Source organism: Diadema antillarum, unplaced genomic scaffold (genome assembly GCF_040938485.1).
Source record: "Diadema antillarum isolate AM-2024a unplaced genomic scaffold, OU_Dant_1.0 seq00001091_RagTag, whole genome shotgun sequence".
NCBI lineage: Eukaryota > Metazoa > Echinodermata > Echinoidea > Diadematoida > Diadematidae > Diadema > Diadema antillarum.
The window spans coordinates 199446-216557 of NW_027271910.1; the positions used below are offsets into that span (position 1 = coordinate 199446).

Below are 17112 nucleotides of genomic sequence, written 5' to 3' on the forward strand. Positions count from 1 at the left end.
AAGGTCAAAAGGTCGAGGTCAAATGCTCAAAATTTCACCTCCCCTATACCTGTGCAATGCCTGGAGGTATTTTCTTGAAACTTGGTGTATACATCAACTACCAAGTAAAGATTCCCTAGAGAGAGCTTTGAGTCATGAGGTCAAAGGTCAAGGATCAAAGGTCAAGTGAAAATGTAAAAATTTTACTTTTTTCTCCATATCTCACAAATATTTCAAGGTATCTGCATGGAACTTAGTATATATGCATGTACTGACTGGCAGTGATCATGTAGGGAATTTAGGGGTCATGGGTCAAGATCAGGGGGTGAAAGGTCAAGGTCAACTCATCAAAATGTCATTATTTCTCTCTTATCTATGCAATGCCTGCAGGATTTTTTCTTGAAACTTAAAAGTGTATGCATATATTACCCAATACAGATTCTCTTGGAAGTTTCTTGCCTAAAGGTCAAAGGTCAAGTGAAAGTGCAAAATTTCACTTCTTCTTTAAACTTATAAAAGGATCAAAAGTGGGGTACAAATCCTTAAATCCCCAAATACCTGCACTCTTAGACAGTATAGCCATTCATCCATATAAACCTAGTACAAGGATAGTGAACACTCAATGCATTTGTGACAAACCTGTCATTTTAATATTTTGCCAATTGTGTGAAACTGTCATCACACATTGTCAAGACATTGTGCTATAGACCTATTCGGAGAACCATGCATGATGGCGGAGGCATACCAGTCGCCATAGCGACATTTCTGGTTTATCATGGCTACTACTAAAACACTGATCAATTCAGTGCTTATTTACGTCGATGTAAGGCAATTTTTGTCAATCAGTTGCAATTCCTTTCTTTTGTTTTCAAAAAGAAGAGCTCTACTAATACTCTTGTGGCGGGGGCTGTTTAATACACATTGTGCGAATCAATCCTAACCATTTTACTGCTACTTCATAATGATGTTAAACTTACATTCTATTTTGTCAATATAAGAAATATTTTACACATATAATCGCTGTATACATACTAATATTGATGATGAGTTATCAGTGCAGTTTCACTGTAAATGATACAGTGTCCCAGAATTTAGTGCCAGCACGTTTGTATTGCCGTATGCAGAGCCCTACTTATTGCTGTGAAGAAGAGGTTACAGCTCGTTATTCTGAAGGTTTGTTATTCCGAAGGCTCTTCAGTCCGAAGATTCGTTATTCCGAAGGTTCGTTATTCCAAATTTCATTTTCGGATTAACAAATCTTCGAAATAACAAACCTTCGGAATAACGCCACAAATGCTCAGATTAACGAATCCTTTTTCATTTTTGGATTAACGAACCTCTAGTTATAGGGAATTTGTGTGTTTCGGATTAACGAACCTTTGGAATACAGACCTTCGGAATAGCGAACTCTCGTAATAACGAACAGTACCCGTAGAAGAAATCATCAATGTGCAAATGTAGAATTTTTGCTTAAATGCAACTGGTAATGCACTCATATAAATCTTAACTTTATTAGAATTGATGTGTTAGGTTATTAGACTGATTACCTTGATTCTGTTGTAATATGAGTTTATTGGAGTCAAAATCAATCTATTCTAAACGTTGTTATGGAATATTGTTGTCATTTCCATTAGAGCATGCAGCATTTCTGCCACCTCTGAAGGAAGGTAAAAGATACTGGCCTGGTTTTTATATTCCAAGCCCTCATTCATGTACAGATTTGATTATGCACTCTTTGTTTCATTTGTGTTGCTCGGGGATGGTTAGGAGGGGGAAAATGCATTTAGGGAGGTTATAACAATGCAATTGGTATAAAAGTATTAAGATATGAAGTTAGATATTTTTTTATGTGCCATCTTCTATTGATGGAAGAATTCCGCTCAGTGAGAATCATAGATGGGGAAGTGGGGTTACTGTTTTGAGATATCATACCCTATGTCCCCCCCCCCCCCAAAAAAAAAAAAAAAAAAAAAAAATTACAACGGGACCCTCCGCAATGATAACTTTTGAAATAGTGAATCAATCCAAATATAATTTCAGGGTATGAAACGATAACTCATTGCCTACATCTTACAGAAAACCCCATTTGATTTGCTTCAGTGGTCAAAGAGCAATGAGGAATTTTGTAGAGCATGTCAAGATTCTCTTCCTTCCAAGTTCTGTCTATTGTGTTTACACATTGATTTGCAGTTCCAAGAGCATCCAAGTGCTAAACTTGGAAGAATCAGACTCATGACATGCTTTACAACAATCCACATTTCTCTGTAACCGCTTAACCAAATTGAATGGGGTTTTCTGCAAAATAGAGCTAAGATGTTATATTTTAAGACCCTGAAGTAGCATTTGGACAGTTTAATCATATTGGGAGTTATCAATGTGAAAATCTGATTGTAATTTCTTTGCGGACATAACTGTAGATTTAGTGTTCAGTAAAGCATCTGTGCAATCGCCATGTGCAGACACATACATGCATCATCTGCATAATTTCGAGTCTTCTTCTGCCATGTTACTGTGAAAACCAGAAATATTCATGGCATGAAATTTCCATGAATTGGAGCTGATGACCTTTGCCTCGGCATTTCATTTTTCCATCAAATTGTCACTGGCGTCATAAATGCATAGTTTGGACAAGAAAATAATCTTGCAAATCTTGGCTTCTCTGTCAAATTAGGGTAAATTTCTGGTTTTGCAGTATTTGTATGACTGTGGGAGCCAACCATGTGGTAGCAGCTTGCTTTCAACATCAATCTTTTGCGTGCATTTCTTAAGATAAAGGATTTGTTTGAAAGCAGCTTGCTTTCAACATCAATCTCTTGCCTGCATTTCTTTAAATAAAGGATTTGTTTCAATATCTTTTGTTCAAGTTTCGCTCAAAAGCAATTACAAGTATTGGGATAAGGCAATAAAAATTTATCTGCTTTGCTTCTTTCAGTTATTCTGCTCTTAAAGTAATTACAGCTGTATTGTGTGCATTTACAGTAAGAAGAAAAGGTGAAGCAGAAAAAAAAAGATCACCTGAGGTAGAAATGCTCTTTTTATCTTTTTGTTATTTTTTTAAAACAAAAGTTGCTTTAAAAAGGCTTGAATTGTGAAATTTGTTATAAGCAAAGTGTAAAAGTTTAGTTTAGGTCGTCAGGAAGCCATATCCTGTTAAAATTCAAGAAATCTGGAACTGAAAGTAGCATTTTATTATTTTTTTCCCCTTCAGCCAATTCTTCTCATAAAGGGTTGCCATAGGACCCGGACCGGACATGAATTACATACCTGAATGTTAAAGTAGTAACAGTTTCACTTCACAATTTAAAAAAAAAATCAAAAACAAAAGGAAACAAAGGCAAGACAAAGGAATCACTTACACCATAAAAAAACCCTGTCTGTGGTTCGAGTATCTATTAGCACAGAAAACCCCACAGCATTCTTCATACTAAAGACATTGGCACAGAAAGGGGTAAGGGAACTTTAATGGGAAAGTTGATCAGAAAGTGATAGTGTTATAACTTATTGTCATCATTGGAGCAGATACTGTTTCAAATTAAAGCATTTTAGTATATTTCAATGACCGCATTTAATTACATATCAAAAGTCATTATAGGAGACTTGAAAGTAAGACTAATTCTATGTGTGTGACAAAAAACATAAACTTTGTGCATACATCTTTCTTTATTTTTGCTTGTGTGTTGGATGGACAGAATCAAAAGAGTAAGGTGTGTTTGTGTGTGTGTGTGTGTGTGTGTGTGTGGCTATGTGTCTGTCTGTGTGTGAATACTGCGATGCGAAAGGGTGCATGGTTATAAATGCAGCTACGCGTTAACAACACGTGTCGGTTAAATCTGAAAGCTTTCAGCAGAAATTGGCTGTCCGACAAAACAAAGCAAATCTGATCGACGTTCATTCACGTCAAGGTTCATTTGAATATACAGTGTATACAGGAATCAGATGAAAGAAAAATTCCCCAAAATTGTTTTTACAAGAATTACTTTTGCATTTACTTTGCATTTTTAAGGCAAGTTTTCAGCATACTGTTCATTGGTAGATTAGTTCTTCAGCTGTAAAAGTTCTATGAACGACAAACATGAAAGGGAAAAAAAAAGAAGAAAATATGCAAATGCACTACCATATCATTGCTATTACTTCATTTTATCCACTGGGATTTTTTTTTTTGAAAGCCTAGTATATCAATTTTTTTTTTAATAAGGTCAAATGATAAGATTTCATGACATTCAATTCTCTCCACTGGCTAAATTGCAACTATCTAATAAACTTATCACAAGCATGCTGCAGCATTCCAACTCTGATATACATAGGAAGTAAGTGTAATATTTCATTATCTCTGCATTTTGAGAGAAAAAAAATGCCCCCAACCAAAAGTTAGTTCCTAGGCCGTTTTCTTATTCAAAGCTTTCATTTCTTTTATAATTTGTTACATTCTATATTATGTAATTTCATATCTCTTCTTTTACATGGTCACGACGGCAAAGAACAGATCAAATAAAATGTTATTTATTTTTTGTTGTAAGTTTCTATAAAGTAGTTGTTGATTTTCCCCTATCTCTTGGGTGATTTTAAACACCAATATAACAGGTCTGCTGCATTTCGTATAATGCCAATATCTGAAACCACTTTAAAACATTCCATTGAAAGAGCATGTCCCACTTTTTATGTGTGTGTATGGAGTAATCCCCCTGTCCTCATTTAGTGTCATTCTAGTTTGTTTACAACTGCCATGCTTATACATTATGCTGCATACCAGCCTTGACAAACCCCCCCCCCCAAAAAAAAAAAGAATGAAAGAAGAAAGAAAAGAAAAAAGAAGAAAAAGAAGATTAGACCCATTACATCTAAATTACTTTCAGGTGTCTTCTATTTGACTTTCGATATAACAGTATGTGCACCCCCAAATTGCCATTATTATTCTTTTTTTTTTTCTTCTCATCATTTTAAACTCCGGAAATATGAAGTGCAGGTTGGGAACTCTTTCCCTTGTCATATGTAGCAACCACAGCTAACCTCTTTTGTTTTGCTTTCTGCTTGAAAGGCTGTACATAACTTCTTGTTTCTCTTCACGTTCTAATCTCCCTCCCTATTGGATGTCATTTATGGCGTGGGGTACCGTATTTATCTTAGTATTGATGTACACGTATGTGGGAATTGTCGTTTTATTGATGGAGACAAGTTTTTTCCTTTTTCATCTTGTCAGTCATGTAGAACTGGGTTAGTATTTACTTCTGACATGTGTATCACAGTGAAATTAGAAAGAAAAGCAATGGCATTTTATGATTATTCATGTTGTCACCTTGGCAACTTGGCGCACATTTATGGAAAAGTATACAAGGAGCCAGTACAGTCATGATTTTGCGGATCATGGTCGCTTTTATTTTGCAGATATTGGCAGCTTTTGTAATATCCAGTGTTGGAGTATATTACTTCAGGGTACCACCAATATGCAAAGCAAGGTTGTAGAGCCGTGCCACAGATGCACTGTGGGATAGCTCGGTAGCATTTTTGTTTCCCGTTTTCATCCGCATACGATGCAACACAATCAATGCATGCATTTCTAGTACTACTCTTTTCCTCATTTTGAATTTGGCATGAAAAGAGTTTTAATACAGGTTTTCAGTTTTACTGATTTTCGGCCATTAAAGTTGTCACTGTGATGCTGTAATGTGTTGGACGCATGATGATACGCAATTTCAAGAAATCTTCAAAAATACCCCTGGATGAAAGACGTGACCTTGGTTGGTTGGTTGGTTGGTTGGTTGGCATACTCTACCACACACAGTTCTTCTTCACCTACTCATCCTGCCTGGCCAGGTAATCCAAACTCTGTTCGCGCTGGTCTAGAGAGCAAGATCAGCCCAGACTAAATCCAACTTTGCTACAGAGCCATCCCACAATGCATCTGAAACAGGCTGGCAGGGGTTGGCATTTGCATATTGGCAGTACCCCCAAACTGTTGTATGCCATAGCACCATCATACAAAAATGTCTTCTTCTTCTTTTTTCGGTTTTTTTTTTTTTCATTCTTCTGCCCACAAGCTAAGCCAGGCAACCGATTTCTGTCAATGGAATTGTATAATGATATTAGAAGTTGTATTCTCCTTCTTTCCAGTCTCTCACACCGAGCTACCAAAATGACAGGGACAACTCGTTTTTAGACTCTAGACGGTGTTGGTAAGAAGCCTTCAAAAGTGTACTACCTATTTCGCACAAAAACTTGTCACACATTAACTTGTCAAATATGTACTATGATATCAAATTGCCATAATATTTTGCACTCAATATCAATAAGGCTTCTTCATTTCGGCAAAATTCACTTTTACCTATTATTTTCAGGTTATTAGGTAATTTTTTAGTTTTTCGGTTCAGCACTATTTCTTCTGTAGTCACAGAATTCTTGCATCCTTTGAGTGCTAGATTTAGACTCCTGCACCAGTCTACAGTTCTAATTGTGTGGGGGGGTTTTCCCCTAAGGTCCAAGTTCTGTCTTTCTTTTTTCACATGGTTACATTGAAATCTGAGTGAAGTACACTGAGTATGATGGCGATCATATGTAGAATGCAATGTACAAAGTGTCCTTTGGCAAAATTCACTTTTACCTTTTATTTTCATGTTATCAGGTTATTTTTCAGTTTTTTGGTTCAGCACAAGTTTCTCTTCCATAGTCACAGATATGTATCAAACAGTACAAACACAGATCCAGTACTGTATGATACTATGGGATGATTTGAAATCAGAATATAAAATGCTCTTATTTGATCTTCACATGATTCTCTTGTCCAGGCCAATGATATGTGCACATACAAATGTGTAGTACATACATTTTATCGCTTCTTTGATTTGTTTAATGAAAGCAAAGCTTTAATTCGTAACTACTTGTGATTTCCTGTCAGTATACACTGTCAGCTGTGCTGACAGTTGTTAGATTTTAGTTAGAATGCTCTGTGATACCTGAACTGAATAGTTTAGTGGGATTGCAATGCACTGTGTACTGAGATTTTACTTGCGAATAACAACAATGATGCATTCAGACCATTTTATGGTCAGTGTTCTTGCTTTTAGCACATCAGTGGTAGCATTGGGCAGTCTAGAGTAGAATGGTTACCAGTGGCTGCATGTAGAGCCGCCAGGAAAGACCATGAAGTCCAATTAGCAATCTAAAATGGATGTAGTGGGGGGGGGGGGGGTGCTATGCAAACAATTCAGGTTCTGTTTTTTCTTCTTCTTCTTGTGAAGTACAGTCCACCATCTGGTACATTACATACTGTTTGGCCAGTCAGCGTAGTGCATATGGTGCATTCAAACCAAATAAAAAAATATAAAGGACTACTCTACGTGTAATGCTTGTGCAACTAAAAAAGCAGCTGCTTTCCTAGGTAGATGGTTAGTAAACATAATGCACACACATTAATTTCATTTGTATATGCATGTAGGAATATGAATTTGTATATACAATGTACACATAGATACACACACATGCACACATATAATGCACTTTTTTCTTTCTGCTTAAAGAGAAACGGGATTTCCGTTCAAGACATGGACAATTTTAAGTAGTCCCTGGAGCAAGAGATGGTGATATGAGCTAGGTGTTGTTGTAAAGAGGCACTGAATTTGTGACTAATCACATGTACTAGAATTTCTTATATCAAGTTGCTGGTTGATGGTGTCATATAGTGTATATGGGGTTTATTTCAAAGTGTTTTTATTTTTGCAAATTTAGTGAGTCATGCAATGTTTGTGAAATCAATAACACTTAAAGATATTGCCTCCTGTTCCACAAATGTGGTGTATTATCGTCCCCCAAGGTAGGAAATTGGTAATGTTCTCTTGAAAAGGCATGATATCTCTTTCTTATTACAAAAAAATGTACATCTTTTATTGCAGATACAACAAACGGCATAGGATATTGCCTTACAAGTCCCAGTTTTTTCATGATACTTGTGATATATTTAGTATGTATATTACATCATGGTCTATATGATATGGCAGTGTGACACGATCCAACCAGAGCCCCATTCTGTAGGGATAATCATTTTCTGATTTCTATTTCTGTTTCCTCTTGATTGTCATAACTGGACACATATTTGTTTACTCATACAAAGAAAACCTAAAGAGATCAAGATTATCTTTCTTTAAAAAAGAAAACACATGCAGGTACCATGGCTGTCTATTACTTTGCAACCACTCTACGATACAGGTTGGAATCCCAGTGAAGTGGTCAAAAACACAAAAACCGGCTGATATCTGCAAGAATCTTCAGAATTAAAGGAGGCAGATTCTTAACATGAAGAAGAAGAAGAAGAAATAGAAGTGCTAGACATGATTGAGCCATTGTTTAGTTGGCTGTCTCTTGTGTTGGTCTTCAAACACGTCGCGCTCGTATTTCAAGTCCACAAGGAATGCCATCCTGTCAATCATCGGATGTCCATTGTGGTCTCATTGGGCAGAGTGTCAAGTTGTTATGTTTAATGTTTAATCTGACCAGGGCAGTCTGCAAGTGGACATCAAGGACCACACGAGATTTCCTGAGAACACTTTCCATAGTCTTGTGCATTTGCCATTATTTGGTATAGATGGATAGAGAGATACAATGTAGATCATACATAGCTAGATAAATAGATAGATAGATAGATAGATAGGTAGATAGATAGATGGATGGGTGGAAGGATAGATTAGATAGATAGATAGGTAGATAGATAGATAGATAGATAGATAGATAGATAGATAGATAGATAGATAGATAGATTAATGGATAGATAGATTGATCGTCGGCTCCAGCTCGTAGCCGAGCATTGGATTTGTTAATTTTTATGCTGTCTCCTCGGTTGATATTTATGTAAAATGTGACTTTAGAGACCACACCAGTTGTGAAAGATACGTGTGCAGGATTCGTACAGGAGAGAGAGATATAGATAGACAGATAGATAGAGTGAGTGAGAGAGAGAGCGTCAGTTTTGTTGGTATCAGTGATTCATCATTGATGGATCTTCAGAATTTAATGACATTCATTCCCTCATTCATTTCCCACCTCCCGCTCTTGATTACCAAACATCCTTCCATTCTGTATTGTATCGTACAATGAAACCAACAATGTCTCAGTCTTGTGTGAAAGAAACATTCAGCTACCTCCATCTCAAGCATTCAAGCAAACTCACCCTCTCTGTAACTGAATGTAGGCAGTAATTCTTCCATGTCCATTCCAGCCTTGTCTTGTCACATGTTTGCGAACCATTGCCAGAGACTCCAACTCTCCCGTTTTCGACGGGAGATCTCCCGCCGAAAGCCCATTTTTGCACAATCTCCCGTTCTCCCGTTTGAGATTTGATTTCTCCCGCCCTGGCTCTGTGTCTCCCGGTGGAAAGGATTTCTAACTTATTTCTATCGTATGTTGAAAAAATAAGCCTTAACAGTTAGATAGCAGCAGAGAACATGATCTAGAATCCTAGGAACTTCGCGCTGTGCACACATCAACTTGGAGTCTCCCGTTTGCTAGGGGTTTCGGGCGGGAGAATCTCCAGATCAGAAGGTGCTTGGGGTTGGAGTCTCTGCATTGCCCAACTCACAAAAACTTCATGCTTAACCCGTTGAGGACTAGCAGATTTTGCTACAACACACATTTCCCACAGACACATGCCCAAGTGTACTCAGGACTAGTCTCCAACGGGTTAAATCTTATATGATTGAAAAGTGCATATTGTAGTTTTGTACTGTATCAGTTGACATGACTGTGTTGGATATTTCATGCCTTGTTGAAGAAAGTAATTGTGCTCTAGAATCCTAGAGGTGCATGTCTTGCTTCTTGTTACAGGGAATATTGACTGTGCATGTTATGATGCTAGAAGTCTTTATGGGTACAGGTACAATGTATGTGATGAATTTACAAACATACTGATTAGGCATGGAGAGTAATTTACTGTCTGAAACTTATCTAAGATATGGATAGAGCAATGCCAATGTGATTATATTCTTAAGCCCAGGGAATTGCTTTTGTTGTTGTTTTTGAACAATTCATCAGAGTCATTATTTTTTCGTTGCTGCTTTATGTCAGTTGTGCCTTCTTGAATATGATTTTTTTTCCTTCATATGTTTTATATATGTTTGAAACCTATTTTGCATCTTGTTGTCATTTTGTTACAACCACCATGCTTTGTTTTGCCAATCGACAGTGGCAAGAATCTCACTTCTGCAAGTGATGGCCTGGACAATTACCTGCCTGTATTGAAATATTTCTTTTTCTTTTCTATCAAGGGCAACTGTATTACTACACATGTCTTAAAAGTATGTGGCTAGATAGTCAGGGACATAGAAGAACAAGTGGTATTTAGTATATTCTTTGCCAATAGAGAGCAGACAGCCTTTTGTAAAATTTACTAACTTTGTAACACATTTACTGATTGCAAGCCAATAAAACATAAAAGCAGCGCAATGACCAAAAATATGGAAAGGTAAGCTTGGTGCTTGTAGAAATATTTCACAAATGTTCAGTAATGCTCTGATGAAAGCGAATAGTTTTCTCCACACTTGATCTTGTAAAGGTTTTGGGGTAGTTTGAGCTATGCATGCATTAATCAGTTGCTCATAGGCAATTGTGTTAGAATGGATTAATCCTGTTTTTTACTCAAGGATGGTACTAAGAATGGATTAATCCTGTTTTTAACACAAGGACGGTACTAGACATATTTTGTTGACCCCCGAGGTCACGCTCTTGCCACAGAGTCATGTGTACAACAAATACACAAAGTTGTTTGTCATGGAGGTTTTTTGGGGATATCTGATTGCTAAAATGATCAAATACATTTTATGCTGCTTTTTGTGTAACACTGTGGGTTGTTGGGAAAGTTTTACCCAAAAATTTGAATGTGCCGTTTGTAAGAGAATGTTTCTTACAAGCATAAAAGAGGCATTCCTGACAATTTTGATTTTGAAATGGTGAAATGCAATCACCATCAGAAAAAGCCACTATTCTATTCTGTGCATGTAAAAAAAAAAAAAAAATCAGGTTGCTTGGGTCAAGCTAAGGGTCAGCTTGCTCACTGACTTAACAATTTGTTTAACCTGTTGAGGACGAGTCCCGAGTATACTCGGGCAAGTGTCTATAGGAAATGCGTGTTGTAGCAAAATCAGCCCGTCCTCAATGGGTTAATAGTGCACCACAAATCACCACAAATATTGTGTGGTGATATACTAAAAGGAAAGCTGTTGTAAGGGCACACAACTGGTTGAAAACAACAAAAAGAACACTCCAGCTCTGTACTGACCTGTAAGATTTAAACCTACAATTAGATAAGATGGGTGGGTAGTGAATGTGTGCTATTATCGAGTACAGAGCTCATAGAGGCAGAAATCCCAAAGATATGGGGTCACTTTTCATCAGGTTTTTTTTTTCTTTTTCTGAGGTTAACCAAAGTTGTAACTTTAATATCATTACAAAAGTGAATGCGTCATTTGGATGTAAATGTTAGGTATCAAGTGTTGTTCTTCTTCTTCTTGAAATGTGTCTCATGGTTTCCTTTCTTCCACCACTGGTGTCCATGACAAACACTTTGAATTTCATTTCTCATACATGTGGAATTGTTTTTAAAGTACAGGTGATTCATGTGTTGTACAACTTTTTGTTGGATCCAGAGAGTTCACGTATTAATTCTGTGTCTGTTGTGTGAATTTTTCCCACAGCTCCCCTTAGACCAACCAATTCCTGTCCTCCTGGCAACATCGCGGAACTTCAGAGGGCCTTCAAGAAGTTTGGGATCAGAGAGGAGTCGAGCGCATAGCCAACGAAAACCTGACACTCTGCCCCCAATGGGATGTGGAACTTGTAAAGTGACCCGTTGATGTTCAAACTGGATTATAATATAATTTTTATCTTGACGGGAAAGCAGAGCTCTCTGCGAATGTAGGGAGTGCAGCTAAGTGACAAATGTTTGATTGCCGCCTAAAAATGTGTGACTGGTGCAAGGAGGTGTTCTCGAGAAAGGCATTATACAAGGCGTCCACGGAAACGACACCATGTGATCTTCAACAGAGAGTTAGCCCTCCACCAAGGGGCTGGACGCAAGAGGGGCGAAATCAAGGGATCGTGTCTTAAAGCAGCTAATCAACCTTAGTCTTTCCTGTGGCTAAACGTGTAGGATGGTGCGCGTAGCATCACAGACAACTAATATGATCCTATGCAAAGAAATCAAAGCTTTGTTTATGACGTGTGACGAATATGCCAACCAACACATAGCTTGTTACAAATTAGCAGACAACAACAAAACCGCAGTCTTTTCGACAAATTTTGCTTAGCTTTTCTGGGAAGCCCATGGTTACTTGTTTTGTTTTTTCCCTCTCTTCTGTGAAAAAGCGTGCATCAAGTAATCCAGTGTGTGAGTGACATACAGACTGTAAGGGTTGTCAGAAATGGAGGATTTGGAGCATTCTTTCCATTTTGCTGCAAAGTGCTATGTGCTGAGATGACCAGCTGAAGTGGTGCTTGAAGTTGACTCTGAGCAGCGAGTGATGTATCAAATAATTTATGATGACAGACTCTCACCGCTGACAACAAGAGAGTATGATCTATGGAAAAGGTTGTGTAGCTGCAGTGTAGTCGATCCCAGCTTGAATTTATAGCTTTCAGTCACATTACAGAAACGTGTAAGGTTGATTCTAGAGATGCGTGTGATATTTTGTATACCAAGGAGCTGTGTGAAGAGAGTGCCTTAGTTTTGATACACAATCGTATTGTCTTAATCTAGTTTTGATACACAATTGTATTGTCTTGATTGTGACAGACTTTTATTCATTGATTATAGTTGTGGGTGTGTCAAATGATATCAATATTACCACTACGCATGAATATATGATCCAGATTCATTGAGACATCCCTTATCGTTGGGAGACTACAGGGATGCCAGTGTTCGGGACTATTCAGTTTTCAGTAACATTACTGGATGTGAACCACAAATTTCAAATTCTGGTATCTTCCCAAATCCCAATGTATACCATAAGATGAGTGACAGGTGATTAATTTACCCATAATATGTGAAATGTTGTCTATGCATGACCCAGCTATAAACTTTGGGGTTTGTGAAATAGTATGCATCTTATCATAGACTGGCATTATCGAAGGGTGCGTTCGAGCACTCAAAAGCGAACCAAAGCATACCATGCTAAACTGTGCCAGATATGGAGTGTTTGAGCGCTCGGAGAAGAAAGTGCACCTCATGAGTTATCTTTAGAGGAGGTCACACATTGTGTAGCAATAGGGGCATTCACCTGGCAAGCTTTAACTACAATGTATTTTATACAGATGTCCCAAACAAAGAGAATGAACTCTTTGCATTATGACGTATGTGCATGTTACGCACATTCTTCGCATGTGAACTTTTGGTATGCTTTTGGTACTGTGTTGGAGCGCATTGCTTGGGAACTGGTCCACTTTTGGCTCGGTTTGGTATGGTACACTTTCATAGGAGCGTTCGAGTACTCTTCTGGCGCGGGTTCAGTATGGTACAGTTCGCTTTAGGAGAGTGCTCTTACGCATCCTAAACGTCCATCCTCTGTTGGTCCCTTCACGGGGGCTTGCAAAGCCTGTCTCCTGCAAACTTGATTACTTTTCACCAATGAGGATAAGTGTGTGCTGGCACTTTTTGAGGACTCTCATAGCATTTCTTGCATCTCTCCTATTTGATAGAAGCACCCCAAGGAGAACAGAGTGTAGGAAAGGAAGTGTGGTAGTCTGAGCATTTTAAAAAGATGCAGCATGTATGAACCGTGGCCATGTTGCAGTGCGTGGTTGTCATGATAGTCTGTGTCAAGTTTTTATAGGAGAAGGCTCATGGTCAGTATGAGCTTTTATGGAGTCTCACCATGCAGAGAAGGAGGTAGAAGAGAACTGAAAGTGATATGCGAATATCGAGCATCCGCCAGTGATCGCTACAAGAGAGATTTATGGGAAATACCAGGGTATTTCGTTGTGGTGTGTGTTTCTCTCGGTTGTCAAGAGTGACAACCATCCATACACAAAATGTTTTGGCTCTTGAATGAAAGCCAGTCTTCTGCGATGCTATGATAAAGATGGTGACTTTCGATGTTGAGTAAGCGCCACTGCATTCTGCATAACTGTCACCATGTTGTGGTACGTAAAAGATGAAGATCAATTATGTAAAACAATTTCCAGAAGATTCCTTGAACCGTCAGGCACTTCAAGCATCATTAAGGTCTTCAAACTGAAGTGAATCCATCACAAAAAAGGCAGTTAACTCCCCAAAGAGAACATTCCAGAACATTCTGTGCATTGGCTATGTTTAATTCTCGAGATACTGGTACATTTCATTTGATTGTGAGGGAATGGTGCATCAGCAATTCAAAGACAGTTGAAAAAACTCAAAGATTATGTAGGAAACATTTTTTTCTAATTCCCAATGGTAAACCAGAAAGCAGTCTGTTGAAACACTGTAAACCTGTTACCCTCACCCCAGTGCCACTCGCCCACCACATTCCCATTGTCATTCTGAAAGGTGCACATCCATGATACTTACTTTAACACACTTGACATTCTTCCCTTTATCTCCAGACAGCCCCAGGTCAATTATCAACATATGCTAAGAGGGCTTTACACAGATGGTAATTGCACCTCCTCTACCTTTATTGACAATAGATAGCCTGGAGCTTCCCAGGCATATGCTTTGGATCACTTGAAGCAAACTGTAAGTCCATTATTACCTCATCTTCCATGGCCAGACTATGTTCCTTCATACCCTCGGCACTGCATATGCTTCTAGAAGTGTCTGAGATAAAATTTAGCAGCCGCGAAATGTGCTTTGACAATTACCTGTGAGTTTGAGAATTTGGAGACGTTAAATCCATTTGCTCCCCAGGAGGAAAATACATTATCCAAAGAGTGTACAAGTGATACGTGTTTTTCTTTCCCCCGTTCATTTCACTTTTGTCAACCCATTGAATAGTCCCAAGAATACTCAGGCAAATCTCTGTGGAAAATGTGTGTTACGTATAGTAAAATGAGTTTGTCCACAATGGGTTAATAGTTCATTTTACTTGAGTTCATTTGAGAGAGAAAGCAATATTTGGACTGTTTACACATGCCTCTGGGAACTGAACACGTTTCCAACATCTGGAACTATGGAGTGCCCTTTTGTGACACAAGTCGGCTTTGAATGAGCTAAACAGACTTGTGTAAAATGTACATTAGCAGAGGTCTACACCACGTTGGCTCTGATGGAAAGAGCAGGTTGGAAACTTGTCTGAGTTGTGCAGAGCTGCCAAGTTTCCCTGTAGTAATTATGCAGGAAACTTCAAAAAAAAAAAAGAAATTCACTATCTCTTCATACAGCATATCTGTAGATAAGAGAGTATAAAAAATCTCTCTGATTCAGGAGTTTTTTTGCCCTTTGAGATGCTCACAAGTATCTACCTGATTGTCTTGTGAAATCTCCCAAATTTTGTCGGATAAATGTTGGTGACAATGGTCATGTTACTGCTTCCTTTGGTTTTTCTAGTGAAAATCTCCTCACAGATCCCTCCTGTAATTCAGTAGAAAAAGATATGATGTTAGTCCCAGTTGCATAAGTTTATGTATTTGTAGCCCTCTACTTTACCCAAGAAGGAAAGCAAAAGAATGCGTGCACTGTTAACTTTATCTGAAAACCATTCTAAATATATAACAGTTGCAGGCCTTTAATTTTTATTTCACAGTGGTCATAGAGAAAACATCCAGCTTGTTTGTTCAATGAAAATGTAGTCAGGCTATTTCATTACTGAAAGTTTAATCATTAAATTATTTCATATGCAAGTTCTTCAATAGTTTCAAGAAAAGAAAAGAAGAGGAAAAACAGGGACTCACAGAATGTTGGTCAACATGGGAGTATGCATTCTCAGATTTCTTCATTGTTTGATCTGCAGCATGCTTTGTGGTTCAGATTACCAACAAATTGCTCTGTAAATCACACGTTCAAGTTTTCTGCGCATTGGCAACGCCATTCATAAGGTAGTACAGGCAAGCTCTGTTCAAGGTATGTCTTCGTAACCGAAACCATGCATGGGCTTCATACATTCACACATCACTTCAGTGTAATGACATTGGACAGCCCCTGGCCAGTAATATGCAAGGATTTTGTAGTAGGAGACTTTTGTTATTAGAACACACAAAAGGCGTTCTACATGATATCCGAGGTACCTTGGTGCAGTGTTACAGTCAACATATTGTTTCCCCTTTCTTCCAGACTATATTGTTAGTGGTGTTTTTGATTGTCAGTCAAGCAAGCTGCAAAGCAAATGTATCATGTGACGATAAATATAATTATCTACTTTGCAAAATGCTTCAGCACTTACAGGTACAAATAGAAGAAAGAAAGAAAACAAAATTGCCAGACAACTATAGGCCTAATGTGTAAAAAAAGAGAAATGTCAGAAAAGTGATTCCAGACACTCCGTAGGAGGTGGTGTTGCTGTTGCCAATTTTATGCTCGTGAAGCATGATTGGTTTTTGAATGAGGTGAAATAAAGTATATTCTTGTTTGTCTTTATCTACTTCATGATGTTTTGATACGTGCACATTTCAAGATGTTATTGCCTTGCCGTAATATGTGCCTTTTACGAATTCTGCATCTTGTGACGTGTGTAGAATTATGCGTGAAGTAGACAAAAATGAATTGGCTTTGTGGATTCGCACTGATTTGATGTCACTGATTGGGTATGAGAGGATCAGACTTGGAAGCTGTAGGCTTTTTCTTGCAGTCTCTTTTCTATGCAAGCTACCCTCACAAGAACTTGTATCGCACTTTGATATTATTTTTGATGCTTTTCTTATGCCATTACGTTTGTCACAGAATTGAAACAAAGAGTTATATTTCTAACTTGTCTTGTTGAAATGGTAGGAAAAAATATTTTCAGTCTTGCCAGTATCTGCAAGATGATTTGGTCAAGTTTGCATCCCTGTGAGTATGTTAATTGGTGTGTGTGTGTGTGGGTGTGTGTGTGGGTGCATGTGTGTGAGAGAATTAGAGAGAGAAAGAGGAAATAAGAGACAGAGATTGGTCGATTAATGCAAAAACACACTTAACAGCCATGCTTTAATACCACTGATACTTTCATTACAAATCGGTGATCCTGTTCGGACACTTGCTATTGAAGTTGT

The 17112-nt window shown here is 38.0% G+C and overlaps 1 protein-coding gene across 3 annotated transcripts in view; it reads left to right on the top strand.

The window, feature by feature from the left end:
• The window catches only part of LOC139743524 (uncharacterized), a 79587-nt gene extending 67238 nt beyond the window's left edge, over window positions 1-12349 (top strand). For 2 of the 3 annotated variants that reach the window (XM_071654002.1, XM_071654003.1), the window contains one exon: window positions 11652-12349. In XM_071654002.1, the coding sequence (XP_071510103.1) occupies window positions 11652-11749 (98 nt within the window). In that variant the 3' untranslated portion in view covers window positions 11750-12349. Of the gene's footprint in view, window positions 1-6087; window positions 6150-11651 lie in introns of all 3 variants that reach the window. The other variant, XM_071654004.1, reaches the window with a different exon arrangement.
• Window positions 12350-17112: the final 4763 nt, after the last annotated feature.